Consider the following 19,997-nt stretch of genomic DNA (forward strand, 5'->3'; position numbering starts at 1 on the left):
CTCTCTCCCACTCTCCCCTCCCCCACCTTTTCTGCCTTCATTTCACTGAGCTAATGACTGGCTCTCACACCCACTGGCTGTATGACCCAGAGACAATCAGTGAACCTCTCTGTGTAGATGTCCTCCGGAGCTGGAAAACAGGAGTCTTAGCTCATAATGATTGAGATTAATCCAGATAAAATACCAGGTGCATCCTGGTGTGGTGCTTGTAATCCCAGCACCCAGGAGGCAGAGGCAGGGGCTTCTCTGTGAGGCCCTTGATTCACACAGCCAGTTTCAGGCCAGCCAGGGCTACAGAGCTACACAGTACGACTCTGACTCAACACACACACACATACCACAGACACACACACACACACATGTGCACACACCACAGACACACACACACACCACAGACACACACACACACACATGTGCACACACCACAGACACACACACACACCACAGACACACACACCACAGACACACACACACACACACACACCACGCACACGCACAGACGTCCCCTGGGATCGTACAGCTGTGACCACGGTCCTGCTGGCTTTGGCAGGTACCCCGGTACCTTTGTTTCCCCCCAAGCCATGCAGCCCAGTGCACACTGCCATCCAGTGGAGGTACCCCGAGTTCCCTTGCCTCCCTCTTCCCAGACAGGCAAACAGAAAGCCTTTAGACAAGGGCAACAAAGTCAGCTGGCATCTATTTTTCACAACTTTTCCAAAGTTTCCCAGGTGATTAATTCACAGCCTGGGCTGACACCCTCACTAAGGTGCAAACAGTCCTTGGGTACCTGGGACTCCTCATATTTATTGATTTTTTTTTTTTTGTTTGCTTTGGTTTTTTTTCTTTTCTTTCTCTTCTTTTCTTTTTTGAGCTGAGGATTGAACCCAGGGCCTTGTGCATGCTAGGCAAGCGCTCTACCACTGAGCTAAATCCCCAACTCTCTTTTTTCTTTTTTTGAGACAGGGTTTCTCTTTGTAGCCCTGGCTAGACTGGAACTCACTCTGTAAACCAGGCTGGCCTTGAACTCAGGGAGATCCACCTGCCTCTGCCTCCTGAGTGCTGGGATTAAAGACATGCACCAACACCACCCAGTTTACCACCACCTGGCTTATTTTGAGTTTGTGTGTGTGTGTGTGTGTGTGTGTGTGTGTGTGTGTGCGCGCGCGCGCGCGCGCGCGCGCGCGCGCGTGCATGCAGGGTCTCATGTAGTCCAGGCTGGACTCTAACTCACTACGTAGCCAAGGCCAACCTTGAACTTTTGTCCTCCTTCCTCTACCTAATCGCAGGGATCACAGGTATGCCTCACCATGTGACATGCTGAGGACTCAGTTCAGGACTCACATGTGCTAGGCAGGCACTAAGCTACAACACTGGTCACATGTCCCTGTTTCAGCAATGAAGAACTCACAGCTCAGGGACCCCAGCCCCTAGCCAGCCAGGACACTTAGTTGAGTTTTCCTGAAGGAAAGGACCCGAATCTACTGGATGCAGAGTCGGGATGAACATCTGGACATAGATGACAGAGTGCGTCACGGTAACCTGCTGGGTGGTGGAGTCACAGAGCAGCGGGGTCAGCCCGGAAAGGCTGTCCTGGGCAACGCTCCTGAAGAACAGCCAGCTGTGGTTCAGTCAGACATGTCCTCTTCATCAGGCCCCTCAGGGGTCCAGCCACCAGCTGCACGCTTGATAGCCCTCACCCAGCGGCCCTGCAGCTCCTCAGACTCCGCTTTGAAGGTGTACAGCTGGCCTGACTGTTGCAGCTGGAAAACCCGAGGGTCCCCCTGGGGTCCTGCAGTCACCTGGTAGCCCAGCAGGGGGATGGAGGTGTGAGCCTTCATGTCCTGGTGGAGAAGAAAGCCATGGGCTACCGTGCCCCACGACAGCAGCTGCTCCCGACAGCCACACACCCCTGCTCACACCAGAAGCCCCCCCCCCCCCATGGAGGGGGGCTGTCAGAAGATGAGGGAGGAAGAGGAGGGAAGACTGGGCCTGCCTGAGGGTAAAGTAGCTGAGATCTGTAGTCTGGGCTCGTCTCTGAAACTGGATGACCTACACCTTGAAAATACCGCGTCCCTTGAGGGCCTGTTTCCCCATCTTCCCTGCAGGGCAAATAATACCCAAACCCCACTTTCCCCTACCCTGTGAGAATGAGGAGGTCCAGGTGGGGTAGGCCTGGCATACCTGGGGGGCTGCGTAGACATACAGCACGAGGGGGTCATCTCGGGGGATCACACACCAGCCCCGGGGGCCACTCCTGCCCCACTTGTCTCCCATGAGCTGCAGAAAGCCGCACACCAGACTCTGGTCAGGCCCTGCCAAGGACTCTTTCTGAAAGCGGAAAGGTGACAGTCAGATGACAGGGTGCCCACAAGGTGTCAGGGGACCAGACATCAGCCAGGGAACTTCACAATCACTGTCACACCTTCTTTTGGAGACAGAGGCTCACATAGCCCAGGCTAACCTAGAAGTTGGTATGTATCAGGAGCTGACCTTGAACCCCTGATCCTCTTCCCTGCACCCCCAGATTCTGGAGTAGTAGGCACATGCTACCACTCCTGATAGCCACCACCCTTAATTAATCTTTGCACATTATTACAAGGAAGCAACAGGTCATTCGCCTCTGGAGTTTGGAGACACCCCACCACGTGGCCCTGGTTCACATGGCCAGCAACTGGCAGAATTGCAGGAGTGATGGATATGTGGGCTTACAGGAGCAGGTGCCAGAGCCAGGGCTGTCATCCTGAGCCACCCAAGGGACAGAGTAGGCCTGCCAGGCATGCCACGCCAGGAGCAGGCTTTTTGCCCAGTCGAGGGCTGGTCTGAGGGGACACATGGAGTGGGAAGGGGCTGGAGTCTGTAAGAAGGTGCCAACTTGCTTGTGGGAATGAATCTCAGCTGAAACAGGCCAGCGCTTCTCTCTTTTCCAAGGGACTGTGGGATGTCACTCTGGCCTTCCTGGCAGAGATAGGGTAGCTAGCATCTGGGTTTTAACATTGCATTTGAGATTCAAAGATGAACATGACCGGTACCCACAGTGAGTGGGCATGGGACACCTTGAAGGTGGTACACAGATCACAGAGGAGACCGGAAACAGCTGCGTGATGTTAAGCGGGTCACCTCTCTGGATTGGTTTTCCAAGGTCCCTTCCAGTTAGAACAGTGCCTGACAGAGCCTGGGCGCCCCCATCTACCACACAAGATCAGTGGCTCATCCCCCTCTTCACTTGGCGCGACTGCGGAGTGGGCCCTGGGAACGTGAACTGGGACAGACGGGCCATGCTGCTCTTGGATGGGGACACGGGAGCAGAAGAGACTGGGTAGTAGCCTACAGTCCATAGCTACTTCTGACTGTTGTCAGACCTGGTGTGGTTGGACTGGAGGAGAGGGGCTGCCTATCGATACGGAGAGACAGGATGTTTCTCGGAACCTAGGAGCGAGTCTCCTGGGAAGGGAAGACTGGGACGGGTGCTGTCAGCCCTCACCTCCAAGATGCCTCTCCTCTTATCCTCTTTGCTGTCAGGGAGCACGTTGCCGGTGAGAAACGTGTAGCAGGCCAGGCAGACTCGGTTGGGCCTGTTGCTGTCGTATTTCAGCTCTGCACGGTAGTCGGAGCACTTGGCACAGACCACCTGAGGGTGGGGGCAGCGGGAGAAAGCAAGCATGGTGGCCACGGGAACCCCAGACAGGAGGCCAAGGGTTCAAGACCCAGCCTCACAGCATACCTGACCGCTCTCTCTCTTTCATGAGGCTGGGTCCTGGAGGACTTGGGCCTAGCCATAGCTGCCAGAACCACTGGTGCCCCAGCAAGGGCAGGACGCTGTCTTCTGCTGATACGGGGACTAGGACCGGGTGACTCAGAGGGGAAAGTGACGTGGCTAGGCCACACAGCTAACTGACAGCCCAGACACTCTCAGTGTCTTGACGGTCCCATGGTTTAGAGAGCTAGGGATGCGGCTTGCCCAGCACGCACAAAGCCCTGGTTAAAACCCTGGTATCACATGAAGCAGGTGCTGTGTAGCGCACACTGGGATCCCAGCATTTGTGTGGCGGAGGCGGGAGGTTAAGATGTCCAAGGCCACATTATATTTACAAGAAAAAAAAAAGTTTCCTTGCACGTTCTGTCTGTTTTGTGGCAGTAGCCGCAATTGAGTAGAGGGATACAGAGAGGGAGGAAAAAGTTCAAGGCCAGCCTGGACTCTCTGAGACTGTATCTAAAAAAAAAAAAAAGACCCACAAAAACCAAAAAGCAGTAAGTCTGCCGTGCTGTCGAACAGAGGGGCAGGAAGGCCTGGCAGGAGTGATCTGGGGCCCAGCCACCCCAGCTCACCCCTAAAGGTGCATGAGGATATTTAGTGATACTGAGGAAGGATGAGGTGTGGAGAGAAACTCCGGGTGCTGAGTGTGACTGAGGAAGATGGGCGCCATGGGCATGTTGGGTGTGGTTACTCTCAGGGAGTCACCGCGTACGTACCCCGCCCTCACGGGGTGCCCGAGGAAGAGAGGGTAGACAGAAACTGGCAGCTGAACATGAAATGAAAGGGTGACTCACTGGCTCCCCAAAAGAGGACACGCATGGGCCCCAGACACCCTGGAGTCAGGATGAGGACACCCAGGGCCTGCGCGCCTTGGGAGGAGAGTATGCTTTTATGAGAAATTTAAACATTTGTTTCTATTTATGTGCATATAGGTGTCTGTGTGAGGGTGTGCCACAGGCATGTGGGTGCTTGTAGAGGCCAGAAAAGGGTGGCAGATCCCCTGGAGTCCTCTGCTAGTACTCTTAAGTACTGAGCCACCTCTCTCTTGCCTTCATGGAGACATTAGTTTCATATAACCATCCAATATTTCTTTTTTTTCTTCATCAACCTTACTTGCTTTTCTGAGGCAGGGTCTCATGTTGCCATGTTCCAGGTTGACCTGAAACTTGGGGTCCTCCTACTTCTGACTTCTACGTGCTGAGATGACACACACGTACCGGCACATTTGGTTTTGTGTTAAGTTGTTATTATTATTTTTACATGAAGTGTGTGTGAGCACAAGAGTGTGTGTGTATGCTCACGCACCCTGTATCACGGCGTGGAAGTTGGGGTAGTTATAGGAGCCAGTCTTTTCCTTCTACTAAATAAGTTTCGGGGAGCGAACTCAAGGCTTGATGGCAAACGCCATCATCCTCTGAGCCATTGCAATGGCATACTTTTGTTTTTTAAAGATTCGTGACTGGGTCCTTCTCTGTAGCGCAGGCTGGCTATGAACCCCTGATCTTCTTGTGCCCCCTTCCAAATGCTAAAAGTATATTTTAGGACAGGTGGGGAAACCGAGGCCTGCTCAAGAAGGTGGAGTTCACAACACATAAGAGAAGAGGGGGCTGGAGGGATGGCTCAGAGGTTAAGAGCACTGTGTGCTCTTCCAGAGGTCCTAAGTTCAATTCCCAGCACCCACATGGTGGCTCACAACCATCTGTAATGAGATCTGGTGCCCTCTTCTGGCCTGCAGTCATACATGCTGTATACATAATAAAAATAAATAAATCTTTAAAAGAGAGAGAGAGAGAGAGAGAGAGAGAGAGAGAGAGAGAGAGAGAGAGAATGAAGTTGTACATACCAGATATGGGACTGGTAAGGTGGTGGGTGGTGGGTGGTGAGTGGGTGCCCACTCGGGGATAGAGACCCTCTCAGCTTTGGGCCTGGAGCCTTGAGAAAAGATGACTAGAGGGTGAGTGAACAGGGGGTCACTGAAGGAGGCTTCAGGACGTCCACTCTCCTCTCTTAGCCCACCTCCCATCCCTGAAGCAGGGAAGCAGCACACTGCCTCATCCTAGGTGGGCACTGTAGGGACAGGACAGCGGAAACACCCAGTGTGTCAGCCCAGGCTGGAGATCCAGCTGGGGCCTGATGTTGGAGGCAGGAATGTCATGGGCAAAGGCAGGTCCCGGGTCCTGTCCCCAGTCCCTGCAGGTGTACTCACATAACCGCAAGCCCGGCAGTGGTGGCGCCGACGCGTCAGGGCATTGAAAGGCTCCTGGCAGCGCATACACATGGTCACCATCTTGTCTCGGACCCACTGAGGCGCTCGGAGGCCCAGTTCCTCTGTCTGTGGCTGGGGGAGGAGAGCAGCTGGCTGGGTGGGCATTTCACGGCCTCCAGCGCCCCTTGGAGCCCCTGCAGCTTCTATCTGAGGGAGTTAGTTTACCTACTAATATTTTTGCTATATAGCTGAGGAAGCAGGCCCAGGAAGGCCCAACAACTCGAGATCATCACCCCAAAGCCAGAGTTCAGGGCTGAGATCCCGCCTTACCCACTCTCCCTGCTTCTCTGATACACTTGGATACAGTTGTTAGGCCTTGGCTAGACAGGGGTCTTCCCTGACCTCACACAGCTCTGCTCAAGGCTCCAATAGCAGAAACTTTTGCTTTGTTTGTTTTGGAAACAGGGTCTCACTATGTAGACCAGGCTGGCCGGCCTAGAACTCACCATGTAGACCAAGTTGGCCTCAAACTCACAGAGCTGGGATTAAAGGCCTGTTGCCCCGCCTATTTTTGAAGGTTCCTTTTGAGTTAGGGTCTCATGTGGCCCAGGTTGGCCTTGAGCTCACTAAGTATCAGAGACAACCTCCTGTCTCTCCCTCCTGAGTGCTGGGATCACAACACACCTGGCTCAGAGACAGATTTTGCTAACTAGGGAACTCCGGCCCTAGGTCATCAAGGGTGATGTTGGTTGGAAGAGCGTCCTTGAGACTCTTCATGTCAGTCCTGATAGGGGACACTGTTCCTGACACCTCGCCTCAGAGTGAAGAAGTTCCTGTTACCTTGGGCTCCTCTGTGTCCCCCTGAGGTCCCTGGACAGCAGCCTTGAAGGTTTCACTCCGCTTCTCGACTTGGTCAATAGCTGCCTGGCAGGCCTGAGTGGAGGTGGGGGTGAGAGGTGAGGACTGCCCAAGGTGTCTTACTGGTAGTCAACACACTTTCTAAATGTGCCTGCACCAGGCCCAGTCTCTAACTGCATGAAGGAGAAGCAGTTAGCTCCAGATGATACACGTCAAAAGTCTCAAAGAGGTTATAGGAGTTGCTCCAGACTACCCAGCATGGCAGTGGGACACACAGGAAGAGTGGGCAGCTGGGCACACCCAAGTGTTGGAGCACACGTACACTTTTTCTCCTTCCTCCCAAGTAGGCTAGGCTCAGACTCCCCTGGAGGCCTGGAGTGTCCATACCTGCATCCAGGAAATCATTTCCTCTCTGGACCTGCTCAGAAGGAAAGAGAACACAGTGCAGAGGACAGTACCCACCCACCCTGTCCGCTGGTGTCCCCAGGCCCCAGCCCGCCAGTGCCTACCGGGCCTGCAGCTCCAGTGTGCGCTGCTTTCCGGACACCAGGAAGGAGTGTGGGAACTCAGCGTCAGTCAGTTCCCGCACCTGCCGGGTGTGGATGAAGCATCAGACCCCAGCACCACCATCATCAGACCCCAGCAACGCCATCAGACCCCAGACCCCAGCACCACCAGCAAGACCAGCTCTAATCCGCCTCGGAGGTGCACATGCTCCTGGCTCCACAGGACTGGGACTGAAGGCTTCAGAATTTTGTCAGAAGCATCGAAACTGACCCATTGTGACATGGAGGGACAGTTCCAAAGAGTCACCAGAAATAGAAACTGGACCTCAAAATAAGAGGAGTCTATGGATGTTTACTGGACTGTTTTCATGACTTAAATATTTCCATAATAAAAAGCTCGGTCATTCTCAGAGGATTCCTGGGAAGTGGATCTCATCCTTATTTACATGGCATTGGGTCTGGAAGCTCGGAACAGGCTTGAGACCTGCCTGAGGTCACACAGCATGTAAGAGGCAAAACGAGACACCTAACATTCGGTTTCTGCCAACACCCCCACCCCTGCCCCACCCCAAAGTCAGCCAACTCAGACCTGCCCCAGGCCATGTACACAGAGACTGACCCAAGCTAAGACAGACCTTAAGCTCTAGAGCCTTCCTCTGGGGATTTTGTTTCTAAAGCCCCACAGTATCCAGACTTCTCCACACAGTCTGTTGTTTGGGAAGGCCTAGGTGTGGTCTGGACCCTGTGTCCTGCCGGGGGAAAGCCTGTGAACCATGGCGGCTACACACAACCACTGTGCACAAGGGATGAGTAGCAGAGCCACTGCCCTGCAGCTCAGGCCTCTGGGTCCGGTGCAAAGGACAGCTGCACTGGGCAGAGAAGGGTGAGTAGAGCGACCGGGTGGTTTAAGCCAGATTCTTAGAAACCCGACTCAGAAAATGGTTTCCCTTTGCTGTAGGCTGCATCACCCGCCATGCCCAGCAACATCCAGCAGAGGGTACTGTGAGGCCACCAGCGAGACAGGCTTGCCAGATGGTGGCAGCCAAGAGCGGGCACAGGAGGAATACGTGGCCTTCTCAGACACCCTTATTTTTCTGAGGCAGGTTCTCATGTGTTCTTGGCTGGCATTAACCTCACTGTGTAGCCAAGGATGGCCTGGAACTCCTGACCCTCCCATAACCACCTGCCAAGTGCTGAAATTACAGGTGTTTGCCAGCACATCTGGGTTACTGGGTGCTGGCGAGCCAATCCAGGACTCTGGGTACATTAGGCAAGCTCTCTACCAACCGAGCTACATTCCAAACTCTGTTTGTTTTTTGAGATGGTCTCTCTGTGTACCCCAGGCTGGCCTGAAATTCGAGGTGCAATTCAGCTTGTCCTTGGATTTGCAGCAATCCCCCTGTCTCAGCTTCCCAAGTGCTGGGATTACAGGTGTGAGCCACCATGCCGTGCTGTGAGTCTCCTTTGGTCTATGTGGCTTGCTTCCTTTTCTCCCTCCTCCTCCTCCTCCTCCTCCTCCTCCTCCTCCTCCTCCTCCTCCTCTCCCTCCTCCTTTACGGACAGGGTTTTACTATGAAGCCCAGGCTAGCCTGTAACTTGCTATATAGACCGGTCTAGCCTAAAATCCACTATATAGATCCTCAGTCTAGATTCAAGCTCACAGAGATCTGCCTGCCTCTACCTCCCAAGAATTGGGATCAGAATCGCGCACCATCATACCTGGCACCGGTGTCTGTTCCTGTATTCGACAGTTGAGCTTGGCCTCTCTCTCTCTCTCTCTCTCTCTCTCTCTCTCTCTCTCTCTCTCTCTCTCGACTGAGTCTGTCCCTCCAATACCCTTCTCTTACCCACAGTTTTGTCTACCTCAATCTCACTCACCAAAGGCCTCTCTCTCTCAGACACTCCTGCCCCCACTCTGGCCTCCGAGACTCTCTAGCCATCTCAGGATGGAGGCTAGAAGCCTCAGGTAGGGGCTGCACACTTAAAAAGACTGCAGCTAACTCAGGTGAGACACTACGAACCATCAGATGGTGTTCATAACCCTGGAGATCTTCGTGGGGGTGGGAACGGGGCCGAGATCCCAGGCTCCAGACTCAGTGCCTCTGAGCTTTTCTGTCTGGATTGGGCACTGTAATCAGAGTCTGCTACCTGACTTCAGGGTTCTCAGGGTTGGGATTACAAGGGTGCCCCACTCCACTTGGTTTGTGCAGCGTGGGGGAATGGGATTCAGGACTTCATGCATGATAGCAGGTAAGTACTCTACCAATTGAGCCTCATCCCCAGCCCTAGAACTGACTTTAGAAGATAGAAAGACACCTCATCCAAGGATGATAATGCCCTGCTTCAGAGGACTGTGGAGAGGGTCTCAGGGAGGCTGCAGGGCTGGCCTCATTCATTTGAGCTCCATTCTAGACAAGGATACATCCAGCCAGGGGCCAGGCCAGCCTTGCTCTCCAATCCTGTTCACACACCAGCATGTGGGCAGGAGTATCAGAGTCCCTTGGGGTTGATTAGAAATGCAGGACCTGGGGGTGGGGATTTAGCTCAGTGGTAGAGCGCTTGCCTAGCAAGCACAAGGCCCTGGGTTTGCTCCTCAGCTCCGGTAAGACTCAACAGAATGCTTGCCAACCATCCCAGGCAATAGGTTCATCCCCAGCAACACACAGTAGAGCACACACCCACCAGGCTGCCAGGTCCACCCGGGTCTGCCAACTCAGAACATTGGCCACACATTACCATTTAGACAACAACGGTGCGGATAACAGGGAAAAACGCTATGAAGTTGCCAGGGTTAGAATAAGCCATGCTGCCCTCCCTCACAAGGGCCAGACAGCAGAGCTCTGCCCACATTTCCCACCAAGGACCTGCTCTGCTCCCTGCCACCGCTGTCGCCCACCCTGGGCCCTCTTTGGAGGACAGCTCACCTTCATGCCAGCCACATCGATGCGGGTCCGCACCTGGAACTGGGCACCCACTTGGAGGACGCGGGGTATACAATAAAGCAGCATGTTGTTGAACTGGGGAGACATGGCGGTATGGGCAGCAGCTCAGGGTGTCTTGGGTGACCTGGCCATAACCTCTCCCTTCCCCTCTGAACACATTCTAGGCTGGCTCACAGGTCATCACAGGTGATCTTGGAAGGGGTGAGGAAGTGACCGTCTAGTCCCCAATTGTCTGATGGGCTCTGAAGGATCTCTCTACCATGGACACTAGGGGACCAAAGCAGCCCAAGGAGCCTGAGAGCTGACAGAGGGGTGTAGAGCTTGAGGTGGCAATCCTGCGGATGTCAGGAGACCCTGGTTTTTCCAGGGTCGGCCCAGCAGATCTTCCTGGCAGCTAACTTAATTCCCTCATGCTGTACTGTCTTTAGAAGGGTAGCACAGGCTGAAAAGCCAGCCAGGGCTCAGACTCTGATTTCTGCTTCCTGGGGCACACCTGACAGGGAAGCCCAGCAGCCCTTACCAAAAACAGGTAGCGTTCCATCGGGTCGCTGCGGCGGAAAGAGATCTTGAGGACAGGGCCCTCTCGGAGCAGGGTGTTGGAGGGGTCCACGATGTCATCCTCCAGGCCCAGGCGCTGGTATACCTCCCACAAGCCCTGCAGGCGTTCCTGAAGATGGGGCACACCTTCAGCCTACGCTGGGCAGGGGGCCCAGCTTCTTGATAATGTGCCTGGTGGGGACGGGATGAGGGAGCCAAAGACCAGGAGGCAGCGTGGGATAGGTACCCTGGGCAAGATCAGTGGACACAAGGACCAAGAGACAGTCTGTGTTCAGGGGATGCCCCCACCCACCCCAAGGACAGGCTGCTCACCATCTCTGCAATGGCAGCATTGGAGTGCTGTGCGGCCAAGAAGATCATGTCCAGTGCTTCTGGCAAGGGAGCAAGGAACCAGTTATTCCTGGAGACCTGTGGCCTGGGGCTGGGGCTCCACAATATGGACCTGCCATAACCATCACCATGCACAGCCCTGCCCATGCAGACCAGCATAGTGAGTGTCTAGAAGGTGGGGGCCACCCAGGATAGGGACATTGAGGCCACTGGGAGGCTGTGTGATTAGGTATGTGACTTCAGCGATTCTCTCTACTCCCGGAGCAAAGCCACACCTAGAGGGTATACCTTACAGATGTGGATTCAAATCCTAGCTCGGCTCCTTTCTGGGCTGTGTGACCCTGCCAAGTCACTTAACCTCTCTGGGCCTCACTGGCCTGTCAACTGTGGCTGTGGTGTGAATAGCATGTATGAAGTGCCAGCGATGGATGCAATGATAGGTCATCAAAGCCATTTTAGTAGGTGCTCAGTGTACACGTGGCAGTGGCCAGCCCCCTCCTGTATCCCCCCAGCTCCCTGGGACCCATGGTGTCCTCCTCACTCTGGGCGTCCGCGCGGTCTGGGGCCTGGGCTGGCAGCTTCTGCACATATTCCTTGAGTAGCAGTTCGTACCGCGGGATTCTCTGCACTGGCTCCAGCATGTGGTGCTGCAGGGTCAGGCTGCCCGAGGCCTCGCTGAGCTTGGGGAGCAGGGAGCAGGGGCGGGAGGGTGAGGGAACGGAGAGATGGGGCGCCAGGCCTGAGTGGGGCGCCTGGCCTGAGGCTGTCCAAACTGCTTAGGGGAAAATGAGGCAGGCCCACCAGGTGGCCGTGCAGGCTCCGCCCTTGCGCCGCTCACCTGGATGCGGGTGACCACCTCCTGGAAGGGCTGAGACTTGTCCATCCAGGTGGCCAGCAGCTCCGCTGCCCGCTCGAAATTCTTCACATACTCGCTGTACATCTTCAGGAACGGGGCCAGTTTCTGGATCACATCCCCAATGCGGGGTGTGGCTGTCCTGAGTGGGGGAGGGGATGCTCTCAGCCTGGCCACCTCCTCTCTCAGCTCCTGAGTCGGGTTCCCTAGGCTCCCCAGCCCCAAACAGCCTTTCCAGTCCCCTTGGGGCAGCTTCAGGAAAGAGTGACACCTGAGGGTCTGACCCCTCCTTAGACTCTGAGCTCCTGGTCCCTAGCTAGCCTCCCTATGAGGTCCATGGAGGCCTGGGTGGAAAGACCACGGAAGGCACTGGGCAGCTGACATTACAGGTCACGTGACAGTGCCGCGCAAGATGACTGCCTGTCTCAACTCTAGGAATTCTAGCTGTGTGTTCTTGGGGGGCAAGCTTCTCTGAACCCTGGTTTTCTACTCTGAAAAGACCGGAGTGACGCTGGGCAACCTTACAGGCTGGGGTCCATGCCCCACCTTGTTTCTTTTTTTTGAGATAGGGTCTCATTATGTAGACCAGACTGGCCTCCAAATCTCTCTCTCTCTCTCTCTCTCTCTCTCTCTCTCTCTGTTTTTCAAGACAGGATTTCTCCGTATAGTTTTTAGAGCCTGTCCTGGATCTGGCTCTGTAGACCAGGCTGGCCTTGAACTCACAGAGATCCACCTGCCTCTGCCTCCCGAGTGCTAGGATTAAAGGTGTGCGTGCTCCACCTCCTGGCTACTCTCTCTCTTTTTAACGTTTATTTTATTTATTATCATTGTGTGTGGTGTGTAGGGGCGCTGGTGGCACAGCACACGTGTGGGTGTTGGTAGACAATTTGGGGGCTCAGTTCTCTTCTTTCCCTGTGAATCCCGGTGATTAAATCCAGGTCTGTGGGCTTGCTCAACAGTGTTTTTCTCATTAAACAGTCTCAGCAGCCCTCTGTCCTCTAACTTCCCTCTTTCGAGTTGCTTGTGTACCAGTGTTTTGCCTGCATGTATGTATGTGCGGGTGTGCATGTCTGGTGCCCACTGAGGCTGAAAGAGGGCTATTAGACCCCTTGTAACTGGAGCTACACGTGGTTGTGAGCCAACATGGGGGTGCCGGGATCACGGTTTGGGCTTCTTGCCTAAAGATGATGTGAACAACACACAGCCGGCTGGAAAACTGTCCTGCTTACAGATGCCAAGATCAAGGCCAGGGCCCCACTCGGTGCCCAGTGACATCCAAGGTCTCTTAAGTCACAGGACCTAGGATTGCCTCCTTCTTCCTCAGCTGTGCAAGGAGTAGAGGCCTGTAGGAGACAGCCATGGCCAGAATCAAAGTCAAGCACATGGGCTCACAGGCTCCGTGTCCTGGGTCTGTGACCCACCCCAGTCAAGTTGGGGTGCTGAGACCTGTGACCTCACCAGTCATCCACACGCCGCTGCAGCTCTGGAAGGAAGAACTGTGCATGGAAGCAATAGATGGAGGAGATGTTGGAGAAGATGAGCCTCACCACATCCTCAGGGAAGGCCTTGCTGCGGCCTGCCTCCTTCAGCAGCTCCTGGAAGAACACCTGCACAGGGAAGCAGTACCGGGTCATAGCCTGCCTAAGAAGGGACCACCATCCACCAGCCCTGCAGGCCCAGGGGACGGCACAGCTCCAGCAGAGTCAGGTTTGCATCCTTGCCACACCCCTGGGAGAGATGTCCAGGGAAGAGTGGACTCCAGCTGCTTCACAGATGGCTAGACAAGCCAGGCAGTCCCCAGGACTTGGCCAAGGGAACAAGGGAACAGCTGTGTCATCTGAGGCCGTGGGCTTCCCTTGGCTGACACACCCTAAGAAAGTAGGGGTGCCTGGTGAGGGCAACTGACGGGGAAACCAGGCAGGGCTGCCGTATATGAGGCTGCCCAGGACAAAGGCAATGCCTGTGGTGCTAAGGGGCTCAGTTCTGACGCTGCCCCAACCCCACCCAACAGGGTCAGTGGGTTGAGCCAAAGCCAAGCCCTGGGCTGGTGTCAGCACTGCTGATATGGAAGGTGTTGGGGAGTCTCCACTAGCCTGGTCAAGCAGATGCAGGCGAGCCACATAGGCCTGCTCCGTCTCCAGAAGCTCCCGCACGACCCTCTTCTCCTCAGGTTCCTACAGGGGTGGAGGAGAAGGGTGGACATCTTGACTTGCCACTCAGAAGACACTGCGGCTGTGCCCAGTGAGCACACCCTCTGGTTTTCCCGCCCTCCCACAGCACACCAGGTCTGGCCCTGGACTGCCTTTCTTAGAATGCAGCCTAGAGAGATGCCCAGGTGCTGGACTGAGCCTTAATTAGGTAACCTCCTTCCGGGCTTCCATAGTTTCCAGGAGCAAAGGAGCGGCGTGGAGGGGACCTGGCTGCCTGCTGGGGAGCTCGCTAGGAGGCCACACAGGCCGGAAGACACACGGAGAAGGGGCCTGGCTCCCCCAGCTGAGCCACCCTCTGGCCCTTCAGGGCTAGGGAGCCATCAAGTTACGTCAGGTCAGAAGGGTGGGCCACAAACCAATGTGGTTTGTGACTTTATGAGCAGAGGGAGAGTTAGGCCTGTCAGAGCACACCTGAGATCCCTGCACTGGGGAAGTAGAAGCTGGAGAATGTGAGTTTAAGGCCAATCCGGGCTACATTCTAAGATCCTGTCTTGAGGAGGAGGAAGAGGGAGAGGAGGAAGAAAGAGGAAGAGAGATGGAGGGCCGAGGGGTCCTTCTACCCATGCCCCATCATAGCCAGCAGTCCTGAGACCAACTCCTCACCTGTGTCTCTAGTCCTGGGCTGGCCTCAGGCTGGCAGGATTTCCTCCAAGCTCCACTCGATAGCTTATTTTTGAGGGAGCTCAGATATGTCCTGCTGACTGTCCGCAGCTCAGACTTCAAGGCCTCCTCACCACGAGGTGCCTCCCAAGGCTCTGGAGACAGGGGCAGCTGGTGTTCAGGGCTATGGGGCTGATCATCAAGGCTATGGGGTCCAGGCATTATTCCCACAGTCCTGCTAAGAACAAAGCACGCTTGAGGGTCCCCTCAGGGTGATTGGTGTGAGTCCCTGGTGTTCATGGGCCCCAAGTGCCTGGCACAGTGTAGAAACTCATCAAGACTCATCAAGCCTCTCTCTTCAGCCCTCCTGCCTCCCTCTTTTTTGAGCCAGGATCTCGTGTGTCACAGGCTGGCCTTGACCCCGTTATCATGGAAGGTGACCTTGGACTCAGGGTCCTCCTGTCTGGACCTCCCTAGTCTAGGATTATAGGCATGGACTACTGTGCCTGGTTTATACTGTGCAGGGGACAGAACCCAGGGTTTTGTGCATGCTAGGCAAGTGCTCGACCAACTGAGCCATATCCCTGCACCACCAACACCCTTCTGGGAGGAACTCCATCAGTCCTCTGAGTGAGTCATTGTGGACCATTCTATTCTCTGGGGAACTATATACTTCCCTGTTTCAAATGCGACCAGGTCTAGAGAACCCTCCTTCGGCACACAGCTTTTCAGGGGCTCCCTCAGGATCACCCTCACTTTTGGACTTCACCCCTGTTTTAATTTCTGCACCTCTCCTGATCAAGGGAAGGTAGGAGCCATGGAGGACACAGATGCTAACACTGGGAACTTTTGGGGTAACCTATGCCCTCTGCACCATTACCAGGGGACAAAGGCAGTCTGGGGAGCAGGGGCCCTGTCCCCCAGGTTCGACCTTCACAGGGCAGATAGCTGTGCTGCACAGACTGGTCCTGTAAGCCAGAGAAGCCTGCACTGGCAGAGCTATTCCTGTTAGGCATGTGCAGGGAAGCAGACCAGCATGACAGCACCAGGTAGGCATCCCCATGAGAAAGACAGATCGGGAAATAGATGCCCGACAGGTAACAGCCTCCAAAACCCCCAGAGAGAGAGAGTATCACTGCATCCATGCTGCAGCGGCGGAAACTGAGGCAGAAAGGATGAGAACTCAGATGCGGTTCAAATAGAGAGGGCTGGGGTCCAAACCTCCACAATAAGGTACCTTTTTCTCTTGAGAACTTGCCCAGGCCACAGGGCCTGATGGAGGTAGAAAGACTATTGGAGCCCATTCCAGGCACAGAAAACTGAGTTCCTTGGCTTCGGGGCCAGCAGCCAGCGAGGTGGGGGTAGGATGAGGTGGTGGGGCGGGAGTGTGCTGAGTATCAGGTTTTCTCTTCTACATTTGGTTTCAGCTTCTGCATTTCTAAGCACTCAGGCCTGTGGCTGTTTCCTCCCCAGGGCTTAGTTTCAGATCAGCTAGGTTCCAAGGGCCCCATGGGAAGCCTGCCTGCTACCCCTCGGCTGAGTAGGCTGGCTCCCACACCCCTGAACATGGTTCTCGGGACCTACTCCTATCTAGGGTTACTCCATTTGCAAGGCACAGCCTGGCACAGCTCAGTACCTCAAGGGCTAGCACCCACATGAGCCTCCCCACCCTCCAGGACACTGGGTGTGGTGGTCCCACCTCTGGGGTAGTGGGCCAAGAAGGCGATGGCAAGGAGCTGTCCCGGGTGCTGAATAGGATGTGTCTGACCAAGCCCGTGGCGAGGCAGGGTCAAGCTGCCAGAGACCCGGAAGTGAAACTACTGCTGGTGTGAATGTAGGACTTCGTGTGGAAGCCCCAGGAGCCTCCCTTGACCTGCAGCCCCAACACAGCATGGAGGCCTTCCCAGGACATCTAAAGCCTGTGGCCTCGCATCATGGAAGGATGGAACATTTTATCATAAGCAGAAGTCTGTTCCTGCATCCTCCATAGGCCCCTAGGCACTGCACTGTGTTCCCTAGGGCTCCCTAGGGCTGGGAGCACTGGTGGCTGAGCATTATTTATTGGCAGAGTCCCCCGCTCTGGGAACTGCCCTCCAGGGAAGAGAGCTGCCTCACCCAGCATCTAGCAACTGGAGGCATGGGTGCCTCAGCTAGAACCACTGTGGCGCATCCAGGTTCTAGAACTCCCCAGCACAAACAGGGCTCAGCCTCTCCCTCCACCTGCCCCTTCTCCCCTACCTCCCAGGTTCTGCTCCTCTAAGCCTCCTGAGACCAACCTCTGTCTGGGTGTGTGCTTCCGGAGGGCGGTACCACAGGCCTGTAAAGTGGCTCCATGTCTCACACTCACACCCCTCCAGGACCATCTAAGACCCTCTCCCATACCTAGCTTGGTTCCCCTTCAGATGCAAAGCCTCAAAAATGTAAAGAACCTGGTCCCACCCCCACCCCCATCTCCTCTTTCTTACTTAAAGCTGGGAACAGGACAAGACACACCCTAGGACCATCAGGGTCAGACGTGAGGTATGGAAGGGAAATTAAGATGGTGGCGTGGTGGGCATGACTCTGCTTTGCCCCATCCACCAGTCCCGTTTCATCTGGGTCCTGCCTCTTGCTCCCATTTCAATGGCAGCCACTTAACAGTGTCCTGGTTTGAGTGGGAAGTGTGTGTGTGTGTGTGTGTGTGTGTGTGTGTGTGTTGGGGGTCTCCCAAACATGTTTGTTTACCCTGTCCAGCTCAGCACCCCAAGAGAAGTCTCCTGTACTGCCAGTCACCTGTCATGGAGGGACCTGGGAGAAGGACCCGGAGGGACTTGGGTCCTTTCAGGGCAGGACCCAAAGAGCCAGGCAAATAGAAGGGCCTGAGCCTCCCTCCCCCCGCCACCTGTACCTGTTCTCAAACACAGCCACCAGGTTGCACACTGAGGCCTGCTTCTTCTCACTGTCATGCTCCATCCCGCAGGCCTGCAGGGTGGTCCTCAGGTACCCCAGAAACTAGGAGGGAGGCACCGGCCAGCACACTCCACACTCCCCGGCCAGGGGTTGAGGTGGGGCTAGAACAGCCTGGAATCTGAGCCCATTTCAGACTGCCCTGCAGTGCAGCTCTTACTTTCAGAGTTAGAAAAGAGGAAGTGGTCCCAGCTACAGCTCGCCCTTCTGTGGGAGGAGCCTGTAGAGCTTTGCCCTGCCTGGCTGGCCTCTGACCTTTACCCCCTGGAGATGCCCACCCTGTCCCTACCCTGTTAGTAAAGGCACCAGCAGTGGCAACAGGGGCTACAGGAAGTTTCTGGAGCTGGAGCCTGGACAGAGTAGCTTGGCCTGACACCATCTTCTGCATGGGTTCAGGGATTTTTTTGTTGTTGTTTTTTGGTACCATCCTCCACATCTTTTCTTGCATCCGGCCTTGTTCACTGCTGTAAGGAAACAGGTTCCTTGTTAAAAATGGATCATAGGGCTGGGAACGTAACTCAGGTGGTAGAATACCTGCCTGGCATGCCTGGAGCCCTGGGATCCAGTCTCAACACAGCAGAAATGGGTGTGTGTGCATGTGTGCGTGCATGCGTGCAATGCATGCCTGTGGCACACCCACTTGGGAGGTGGATGCAGGAAGAGAGTAATCCAAGGTCATCCTTGACCGCATAATGGGTTAAAGCCAGCCTGGGCTGCATGAGACTTTGTCTCGAAAGGAAAGGGGGAGGGGTGGTGGGGGTGGGGTGGTGGGGTGGGGGGTGGCGGGGTGGTGGCATGGGCTTTGAGATGGCTTAGTGGGTAAGGAGTGTTTGCAGACAAGCCTGGCAGCTTGAGTCCAACCCCGGAGCCCCACACGGAGGAAGGAGAGAAAAGGCCCTTTCTTTTCATGTATTTTCAGTTTTATGTGTGTGAGGGTTTTGCCTGCATGAGTGTGTGTGCACCACATGAGTGCTTGGTGCCCACAGAGATTGGAAAAAGCTGTTGGAACCCCTGGAGTTAGAGTTACAGATGGCTTTGAGCCACCTTGTGGGTTCCAGGAACTGAACCCGGATTCTCTGTAAGAGTAACAAATGCTTTTAAACACTGAACTATCTCTCCAGCCAGAGACCACTCTTTCAAGTTGCCTCTGAGATCTAGCCCCCTCTACACTGCCTCTTGTACCTCTCCCCTAAAAGAATTAATGTTAAACACACACACACACACACACAAGCTGGGTGGCAGTGGTGGCGCACATCTCTAATCCCAGCACTTAAGAGGCACAGGCAGGTGAATCTCTGAGTTCAAAACCAGTCTGGTCTACAGAGCAAGTTCTAGGACAGCCAGGACTACACAGAAAAACTCTTCTCAAAACTAACTAACTAACTAACTAACTAACTAACTAACTAACTAAATCACGGACTGTGAGGAGCTGCAGGGAGGGCCCTGGGTCCTCAACTTTTGGGTGCTTTCATGTTAATGATGTTGATGTCACCCTGGTGCCCCAGGGGAGCAGCTGAAGATGACAAGGTGACAAGCTACCAGCTGACAGATCTCTTCGTGGTGACTCCCATAGTTGCCGTATGCAGTTTGCTCTGTTACCAGCTCCAGTTTCTACAAGAAACTGAGGCTCAGAGAGGTCAAGACACCTGCCTGAGGTCACCCATTTCCAAAGCCCAGGTGAGTGTCCTACAACTCCAGCAAAGTTCTGGGGAACCTGGAGGACGACCTTCACGCTGTCCCATCTGGTCCCCTGCCTGCCGACTCCTGATCCCCTTGGTCACTCGGTGCTTCGGGAACACATGACCGGCGCTGCTCATTCAAGCTGGAAGGCCATTCATCCATCACTCTCCCATGGGGGCTGAGCCAGGACCGTCCACTGAAGCCAGTCTTTGTCCTAGGATCAAGTGTGAGTCATTCTGAGCCCAGAGCGCCTGGCACAGTTTATGCTGCTGCAGCTGGGGCCTGGGGCCTCCTGCCCAGCAACCATGCGCCCTGAGCTTCCCTCAGCTGTGTTTTCCACCGAGGCCTGCTCAGTCCTGAAGCCCAAATCTCACTAACTTCAAACCCAGATCTTCTGCAAGTGCCTTTTCTTTTTGTTTCTTTTTTTGAGACAAGGTTTCTCTGTGTAGCCCTGGCTGTCCTAGAACTCTTTCTGTAGACCGGGCTGGCCTCGAACTCAGAGATTCACCTGCCTCTGCCTCCTGGGTGTTGGGATTAAAGGTGTGAGCCGACAT

General features: G+C 54.9%; 1 protein-coding gene across 1 annotated transcript; it reads right to left on the minus strand.

The window, feature by feature from the left end:
* Positions 1–1,234: 1,234 nt before the first annotated feature.
* On the minus strand, positions 1,235–17,905 carry Fgd2 (FYVE, RhoGEF and PH domain containing 2). The gene is made up of 16 exons (XM_036167970.1): positions 17,705–17,905; positions 14,821–15,055; positions 14,101–14,181; positions 13,466–13,614; positions 11,993–12,149; positions 11,696–11,834; positions 11,137–11,195; positions 10,787–10,933; positions 10,249–10,341; positions 7,328–7,407; positions 7,206–7,236; positions 6,801–6,893; positions 5,961–6,092; positions 3,482–3,628; positions 2,182–2,328; positions 1,235–1,841 (listed from the first exon to the last, which is right to left on the minus strand). Exons 1-16 carry the CDS (start codon positions 17,767–17,769, stop codon positions 1,626–1,628), a joined length of 1,971 nt encoding a protein of 656 aa, XP_036023863.1. The 5' UTR covers positions 17,770–17,905; the 3' UTR covers positions 1,235–1,625.
* Positions 17,906–19,997: the final 2,092 nt, after the last annotated feature.

The sequence above is a fragment of the Onychomys torridus genome, chromosome 18, assembly GCF_903995425.1.
Source record: "Onychomys torridus chromosome 18, mOncTor1.1, whole genome shotgun sequence".
Taxonomy (NCBI): domain Eukaryota; kingdom Metazoa; phylum Chordata; class Mammalia; order Rodentia; family Cricetidae; genus Onychomys; species Onychomys torridus.

Excerpts from the sequence above, each read along its gene's own strand:
- Fgd2 (XM_036167970.1), bottom strand. The coding sequence starts at position 17,769 with ATGGAGCATGACAGTGAGAAGAAGCAGGCCTCAGTGTGCAACCTGGTG. Across the intron at positions 14,182-14,820 it reads GCCCAGGACTAGAGACACAG|GAACCTGAGGAGAAGAGGGT; the intron begins GTGAGGAGTTGG and ends CCACCCCTGTAG. Across the intron at positions 13,615-14,100 it reads GCCTGCATCTGCTTGACCAG|GTGTTCTTCCAGGAGCTGCT; the intron begins GCTAGTGGAGAC and ends TTCCCTGTGCAG.